The sequence below is a fragment of the Oratosquilla oratoria genome, chromosome 9 (genome assembly GCF_046742065.1).
Source record: "Oratosquilla oratoria isolate Oo_2021 chromosome 9, ASM4674206v1, whole genome shotgun sequence".
Lineage (NCBI taxonomy): Eukaryota > Metazoa > Arthropoda > Malacostraca > Stomatopoda > Squillidae > Oratosquilla > Oratosquilla oratoria.
Window position 1 is genome coordinate 45,556,662 of NC_134785.1, and position 9,105 is coordinate 45,565,766.

Consider the following 9,105-nt stretch of genomic DNA (forward strand, 5'->3'; position numbering starts at 1 on the left):
GAAAGGGCAGTGGAAGGGAGGCTGGTTGAGAGGATGTTAATGGACTATGTAGTGATACTCAAAGGTATGGAAGAATCCTGGATGTAATTTTTTTTTTTTTTTTTTTATGAGAGAGACCAGTAGATTGTCAGACCATTATTTGGTAGTAGAGAAATTGAGAGTGGAGGAAAATTGGAGCATGGTTTCCTACAATTAAGAAAACACAGACACCTTACAAGATACACAAAACAAAGCATTACAAATATTAACTGGATCTATCTATCTACACACCAAGGGCTTTTTCCCCCTTACCAGGGAGCTAGTCAAAGTCAAAAGGCATATTACCCACTCCCACTCATTCCACTCCTACCCACCACCCTTTCCTCCCTCTTATCTTAGCTGGATGATGGAAAAAATAAAAATAAATAATAAGTCTGTATATATCCACTGAAAATAAAAATCAGACACATAAATCTACACAAGAGTCCTCAATCCCACCCATCTATTCCATATGTCCAGCCAACAATGCATAAAAAAAATCATACATACATACATACATATACCAAGGCTTTTTCCCCCTTCCAAGGGAGGTAGCCAAAAAGGGAAAGGCATAAAAACACTCCCACCCATTTCATCCCTAGATACACTCCACACCCCTCCCACCCTCCCTCTCATCTGAGCACCTCCTGGATGACGGGTCATCCCTGCACCCTGCCCACCGCCCTGGGTCAGAAGCAGTGTCGCAAGACACAGTACATCCACAGCAAGGCCGCTTCATTTAATCGGCGACCCCAACATCAAACATCTACAGCAACCTACCTCATTACACATCTACACAAAAATTACACTCAAATTACAAAACAAGCACCCCAAAACTTAACACTCCACCTTACTCCAGACATCAACCCAACTGATAAATATCTCCCACAACCATGCTGTCACAACTGCTTTCAAGCCACCATCAAGCTAACAATACCAACACAGAACAGATCTGGTCACAGAATCTAATTGCCCCAGATACAATTACGACACGGACGACAGTGACCACGTCCTATACTGCCCTACTCTAGCTTTATAATCTTGTTTGAGTGACAAGGAGTGGGACAATCTGATGGCCATTGCAGGTCACCTGGGAGCTGTGGGTCTCCTGCAAGAGACCGGGGGGCAATAGATGGATCGACTGATCCCTCATGATCAATATAAAACTCATATCTGCCAACATACCAGAGTTGTTAGTCTCATGTTGAAGTCATAGATTCTAGCCAGCCCAAAGTCGGCAATTTTGAGTTGTCCTCGATGGTTGACCAGGAGGTTCTGAGGTTTAAGATCCCGGTGGATGATCCTATTGGTGTGCAGGAAATCCACTCCATTGAGTATCTGCCGCATAAGGCTCTGCAAAGAGTATTTAGTGTTAAAAAACCGACTGAATGCAAGGAAAATGAAGAAGATGAAAAGGGGCATAATCTATATACTTATAAAATTCTGATAATCTTGTTTGTCATCTTCCTTGCTTGAAACCGTCACCCAGCCAATCAGAAGAAGAGATATTATGTCACGACTGAGGACCAGCCAATCAGAAGAGATATGACGTCACGACTGAGGACCAGCCAATCAGAAGGGGAGACCAGAAGAAGAGATATGACGTCACGACTAAGGGCCAGCCAATCAGAAGAAGAGACATCATATGATTCCAAGCAACATGACGTCACAATCTTCTGCATTTCACTTCTTATAACAATGTATCATTTAAAATTTAATTTGACCCAACATACATACATACATATATATATATATATATATATATATATATATATATATACTTATAAAAATTTCATATTCAGTATTTAAAAGTATAGCCAACTCCTGAATTAGCAACGACGACATGACGTCACAATCTTCTGCATTTCACTTATAACTAATCAAGTCACTGCCTTCGTCTACTGAATAGAGGTAAGAGCTCTAAATTATATTCAATTTGATAGGGAAACTTATTTTCTGTGATTTATACTATACGGTGATAGTGACATAGTATATCTATCATAAAGTTTATATTTATTAACGTTGCTACTCGCTCAAGTCCCACGGGACTTCCTGAATGATAATGACGAGACGTGATATAACATAAGCATAATTAAGGAGAATGTTGTAAATATAAGAGCAGTGCCTTAATAAAGATTTTATTGACCATTTTATTAACAACGTATCATTTAAGATTTTATTTGACCCAACGGATCACGGGTGGTCTAGTACTTCATAAAATTACTGAATTAAATCTATTATCTTATCATGAATCAGTATTAGACTATTTTCCTACTTTAAATAGCATTCAAGATGCATTCAATATCTAAGTCGTTAAGCAATAAAGTGAAACTAACAAAAACAAATTTAGTATCTTTTGTGTCTTAATTTTCTTCAGCAATCTTGTACAATACAAAAAACCCAACCTGCAGGATCCAATGTCCAGTATGCAACTTTACTTTGGGAAGAGTGAATTGTTATGATCAGATTTTATCTCAAGAGTCGCTGCTCGGAAATTTCTTTTACAGCAAATTCAACAACTTGAAGAATTTTAATTACTTACTTTTATTCTGGCAGGTTCAAGACCGGGCGGAGGACACTCTCGGATGTACCGCTCAAGGTCCATCTCGACATATTCGAACACAAGCATCAGGTTGAGGAGCTGGTCGCGATCCATACGTCCGTGGCAAATGTCAAGTAATCTGTAATAAAATATATCAATGTAAAATACATCTAAACAAAAGTGTTTATTAGGCAACATTAAACAGAAACAAGAAAGAGGAAGGAAAGAATATTGAACAAAAACGGCTTTGGTGAAGTTCCCCCCACCCCATAGCTCAATAACGTTGTTATTGTAGTAAAAATAAATCTCTAAAAGAGAAGTCACACATGTGGTAAAAGAGAGACCCAAGGTGGGTAAGCAGAAAGGGAGAGTAAAAGTTAAGTGACCTTTTTTTAAGCGGATAGTCTCCAAGTTAAGTCCCCCTAAAATATTAACTTACGAAGTCAATATCCAATAAGGGTAGAGAAAGGGAACGAGAGGGGGTGAGCGAGGGAGGAAGAGTAAGAGTGCACGCACGTTAAAAAGGAAATATAGACTTTCATCACAATCAGGGCGCCTGACACGAAACCAGTGCACGCCTACACACAGACTGCACACACACCTCCGCATCCACAAGCAAGCAAGCGCACACACACGCACCACTATGCTGAACTGGATATATCATGCACAATTGGAGAGGAGAACGCGACATACATTCTATATTGCCCACCCCTGTACTAGGCGGTATAGTTCATGGAGGATACATCGTTTCCAGGCTGTCATATGATGATTGATGATGACGATGAATATCTTTATTATTCTAATGCCATATCATGCCTAAGATGAAGAAAAAATATATAAACATGTTTGTTGGAAAATGTGGTGAGGATGATTGTTTCTGAACTTGGATCTGTTGTGCGGCGGCGGGGTCCTGTTTGAAGGGGTATGAAAGAATAGAGTTCGGAACGAGAAAAAAAAATTCTGTGAGTTTGCAGAGACAACTTATAAGTGCAAATGGGCGGCAGTTATTTGGAAACGTCTTGTATTTCCTGGTTTGGGGCACAATCAGGGCTCTCACAGGTGTGTGTGTGGGGGGGGGTGCATATGCCCCCAGGACATGCCGTCCACAAGGCTGACAAAATAATTATAAAGAAAGGTCAAAGAAGCCCTGAATATCTTACCGTAATATACGAATTTTGCGTTAGAATCAACAGAATATGAAATATTTTTCCTTTATCCTTTCTGCAATAGGGACATTAAGTAACATTTTTAAAATTTGTAATTATTTCGCAAGCTAATAGCTAAAACAAGCTGTAAGGAATGGAGGTGGGAAGTGGTAATGGGAGGGGGGGGGGGCGTCACTGAGAACTTTGCCCACCCGGGGAGGCACAAGATGATGATGACTTCTTTCCAGACGGTTGGGAGGGATTCTTTACGATGTTGCAGTTGGGTGTCGGTGTTGCATCATGCCATTATCATCTGGGCCGGGATCCCCCTGTTGGAGAGGGAAGTGTGATATTCGGCTTCTGTAACTGGATGGGTCTTCAGAAGAGTATGGAGTGTCTGTAGGTGGGTTTTCAAGGGTAGTTTTGCGCGTGTGTGTGTGTGTGTGTGTGTGTGTGTGTGTGTGTGTGTGTGTGTGTGTGTGTGTGTGTGTGTGTGTGTGTGTGTGTGTGTGTGTGTGTGTGTGTGTGTGTGTGTGTGTGTGTGTGTGTGTGTGTGTGTGTGTGTGTGTGTGTGTGTGCGTGTGTGTGTGAGAGAGAGAGAGAGAGAGAGAATTTGGATCCGAGATTTCTGTGGATGATAGCGACGATGTGTTTGTTATTGTTTCAGCTCCTCGGGGAGGTGAATATATGGCATGACCATTGATATGGAGAACAGGGAGGGGTTGGGGGATACAAGGGCGTATCACTAGATTTTTTCATATTTTGGAGATGAGGGTTTAGGAGATAATTATGAAAATGTAAGTTTGCCGTGAATGTCGGCGTGTTTGGTGCTTTATTCCTTGGGATTATGTTCGCGCTTCTCTGAAGAAGGTTGGATGTGTCGTGATGTAGATGGTTTTTGAGCTTGATAATTGTGCTTTTAGGATCATATGGTTTGTAATGCTAGTGTTGTGTCATTTGCTGGACAGACTTCTACTGTTCTGGTTGTGTATGTTACTATTTGAAATATGTCCTAGTTTGCTCGCGAATTAAGGGACCATAGTGGAGGAGGAGAAAACCGCCAGATTCTGATTAAAGGTCAGAGTGTACAACAGCCTCGACTAATACTCAACCTATCCTGTCCCTACACCCTCTTCTCCATTTCCTTCTCTTCCTCTTCCATCTCTTTGCTTTGCATCCTGTATATCACCAACATCGCTTCTATCCTTTCTCCACGTTCCGTACTGGGTGGCCCTTGAGGCAATTTCATTCATCTCTGTGGCTGCCCCCAAGCCTCCTTGATAGCTGAGAAACCAGCTCGCACACCGACGCATCCATTTGCACGAAACCGACCGCGAGGCGCGCGTGCGTGCGTGTGTGTGCATGAATTTGTGTGCGTGTTTGTGTACGCATGTAGGGGTGTGGGGAGGTATTTGTGTTCGCATGCGTCATCTGTTTCGTGCAAATAGTTTCGTCGGTGTGCAAGCTGCCTTATAATCCATATCAACTGGATGAACCCCTTCCGTATCGAGTGACAATCTTCCTTTTATCATCCCGCCGCTTCTCGCCAAGCGATCCCATTCAATTCCGTGGCACCCCCCCCCCCCCGTTTCTTGATCTACTGTCTCCCCCTGCTGGTTTCGCATTCGCTTAATTGTGGGTTCGAATGCCATACCTCTTTCCAAATTCCCAGCAGCGACTGTATTTACCTGTCCCAACAGTCCCCAAAGCGTATATATATACATAGGGCAAAGGTGACGGCCTCGTTCGCAGCTTCTTAGCGCCTCATGGCGTAGTCTCCTCAGTTTCATTCCTCTCACCGTCTTCCCCTTCACACACACATACAAACACACACACACACCTCGTGGCGCTGTGGTTAGAGTTCTCGCCTGCCACTACGGCGATCCGGGTTCGACTCCCGCCCAGGTTTGAAAGTAATTTCATTATCGCTCCGCTGCGGGGTGTTACTCCAACTTTCGTGGGCGGGGAGTTGTGTGTGTGTGTGCGTGTAAGGTCACATAATTACCCATAGATCGCCCATACGAGCTCTGAACTCTCACCCGGCGGTTAATAATTGTCGATCACGAGTTCAACACGTGATCCAAGACCATGATGAATCACACAGAACTTTCTTATTATAAGTAGTGAATTGTGGTTATTAGTCCAATTTGCTTGAATCTTGAACATAATTTCATTGGCGTAGCTCCTAATTTGTCTATTACAGTTTGGTACACACACACACACACACACACACACACACACACACACACACACACTTGCAGCGATACCGAAATAATTTCAGTATCTCTGCTCTGCGAGTCGTTACTCCAACTCTCGTGGGCGGGGGAGCTGGAGGTGTGTGTGTGTAAGGTCACATCATTACCCATAGATCGGTCTTATATGAGCTCTGATCTCTCTACCTAGAGGGAAATAGCTGTCGATCACGTGATCCAAGACCATGGTGAATCACACACACACACAACTTTCGTCCGGGAGGGTAAGAGTTGCCGATATTACACGTCCAACACCATACTGAACAACACAGGTAAATTAACCAGACCCTTTCTATAGTCACCCACCCTCTTATTTCTTCCTTCTACATACCGTTCAACAATAACCTTCCCCCACCCACCCAACCCCCTCCCGTCCTTCCGGGTCGCGTGCAAGATGTGGGATTTTCCAAGGAGGTGGGCGAATCGTGGGGGAAGAAGAGGAGTCTTTAGGTGCAATAAGGACGTAAGTGCACATTTTAACCCAGCGATGAATCCTGACTCCGTATGATCATGGCAAAAATTATCCCTCCTTACTGTAACTTCGAATTTGAATCTCAACTGAACATAATAAATTGGCCAAGTGTTAATCGTACCGACTAAGTGTCCAATCAGAGATGAAACGGAAATATTAGTCACGAAAATTGAAATGATTGCTTATAAAAAGAGTATCAAAAAGTCTTATCCAACTTTAAAGTAAAAATAATAATATAATCAATAATAATATTACTACAATAATGCTAATGATAACAATGCTAATGATAATAATAATAACAATAATAATAATAGTAATAATAACAAAATAATAATAAAAGTAGGAATAACAACAACAATAATGACGTACAGGTGCTGCCACGGACGACATGCGCATCGCGAACGTCTACTGCTTTTTCCCGCCAAAGTTCGCGCCAGAACGGAGTCGTCTAGCACGTGTCTGGCGCTCCGACCTTTGTTAGCTTTATCATTTTATAAATACTTTTATTCCTGTTTTCCACTTCTAGTAATACAACACGCATATATACACAAACTTATGGATTGCATAAAGGTACACTGAGCGGGATATTCCTATTGTGAAGCAAAAAAAAAAAATATATATATATATATCACCGTAGGCTTTCAAATCAGTATTATTCATATATTAACAGCAGACTATTGAAAATTATACAGTCAACCGTTGGATAACGTGAACGTTTATACTCCGTCGAGGCTAACAAATTCCGTGATCACAGCCTTGCACACCCGTTGTCATTTAAACTAGACTTGGGCACGTACAAACGAACACATGTTACAATCCTTCTGTCTTTCACGCCGACAGTTGGAGTTCGTTTGAGTGAAAACGACTTCGGTTACAATATCTTATTTTTTCAAATCTCCAAATATCAAATTATTCTTCCGTCATACTGTATATAGCAAAGCCGAACGATGACCTAATTGATTGTAAACCTATACGAATGTTAGACGTACTGTTAAATGGTCTTACATTAATCTTATATTAGAGTAAGCAAAGCCCTGTTCTTGTTATTCACATGGAGGTTGGATGTAGGATGTGGGAGGAAAAATAGCCCTGTGTGATAACCCCTTTAAGAATATCCACAACAATACCGGATCACCTCGCAGCTTCTGAAGCACACACACACACACACACACACACACACACACACACACACACACACACACACACACGGCTCGGTGGCGGATTGGTAAAGCACTGGCCTCACAAGCCAGAGAACCGCGGTTCGATTCCCCGTCCGGGCGGAGATAAGTTGGGTTTGTCTCCTTTCACGTGTAACCCCTGTTCACCTAGCAGTGAGTAGGTACGGGACGTTAGTCAAGGAGTTGTGACCTTGCTGTCCCGGTGTGTGGTGTGTGAGTGGTCTCAGACCTACCCAGAGATCGGCAAATAATGAGTTCTGAGCTCACTGACGTAGGGTGGTGTCTGGCTGTCTCGACAGAGACTGCAGCAGATCCGAGGTGAATACACACACACACACACACACACACACACACTTGCTCAGAGTAGAAAGTGACGGCTCGCTGTATTGGTGAAACCTGTCAAGCCGTCAGCAGGGCACGGACTCGGTACCGCGACGTGGGAACCGAGGACACTATCCAGCGCAGCAGCAAGCTCTGTGCGGGCGGCGTTGGAGCGGCACCGAATGCAAGAGTGATCGAGGCTGATGAGAATTTCAATGACGATCGAGTGCTCCCAGATGTTCCTGCGAAGGCACCGTCGACACTTACATGGCCAAGCTATATACACATGCACGTGCATACACACACACACACACACACACACACACACACACACACACACACACGTGTAACATTACGAAAACGTTACTTGGACTATGGTGCCTAGGGAGTGAATGATGCGCAAGTGGGTCTTGTTGGCTTTACTCTGGTTATTGCGTGAGCGACGGCCTCTGGGTCGGGCAGTCGCCCGAATGGGTCGACCTTGACCGCAAGGCCTAGCTGCGCGTACAAGTGCAGAAGGGGGACTGGCCCTGGTTACAAAACCTGTCTGTTCCTATACAGAGTCGACACAGTCGGCGTTCTCAAAAGTAGCGAGGGACACAGCCTCACAGAAACATGGCTCGGCAGGGCCGAGATTGTGCTTTCATGAGGATGCAAATACCTGTAGTACAGGCGTAATATGGACTTAAATCTACACAAAAGGAATATGAGGCCGAAGGCCAGCTATTTCTACACATATAAATTCCTTGACCACCCACATGCTGTCACGGTGATACTATAAGTCAAAATATCGCGTAGACGATCATGTAGGGGAGTTAGGGACACCACACACACACACACACCTACTAAGTATTTCAGCGGCTCTGACCCATCGTTTTTCGCTCATATTTCCGAAATAATCATTCACATCAGCATGGTATATTAGCACAGCCTAATTCACACCCGGCCATAATTTTTGACGTTATAGTGTATTCACAAGTGTATTTAATTACGGTGTTTACTTTTGATATTGTGTGTGTCGTAGCCGACACCCGTGAAGTAAATCGAACAAGTGAAGTTGGGATACACGAGGTAGTTTGTGATGACGTCACGACTTCACCTGTTCGATTTACTTCACGGGTGTCGGCTACGACACACTTAATATCAAGAGTAAACGCCGTAATTAAATACACTTGTA

General features: G+C 43.3%; 1 protein-coding gene across 2 annotated transcripts in view; it reads right to left on the reverse strand.

Annotated features, from left to right (window-relative positions):
* The window catches only part of LOC143028361 (cyclin-dependent kinase 4-like), a 495,706-nt gene that overhangs the window by 12,985 nt on the left and 473,616 nt on the right, over positions 1-9,105 (reverse strand). For both annotated transcript variants that reach the window (XM_076190325.1, XM_076190324.1), the window contains exons 4-5: positions 2,561-2,699; positions 1,204-1,371 (exon numbers count right to left, since the gene is read on the reverse strand). In XM_076190325.1, the coding sequence (XP_076046440.1) occupies positions 1,204-1,371; positions 2,561-2,699 (307 nt within the window). The remainder of the gene's footprint in view (positions 1-1,203; positions 1,372-2,560; positions 2,700-9,105) is intronic.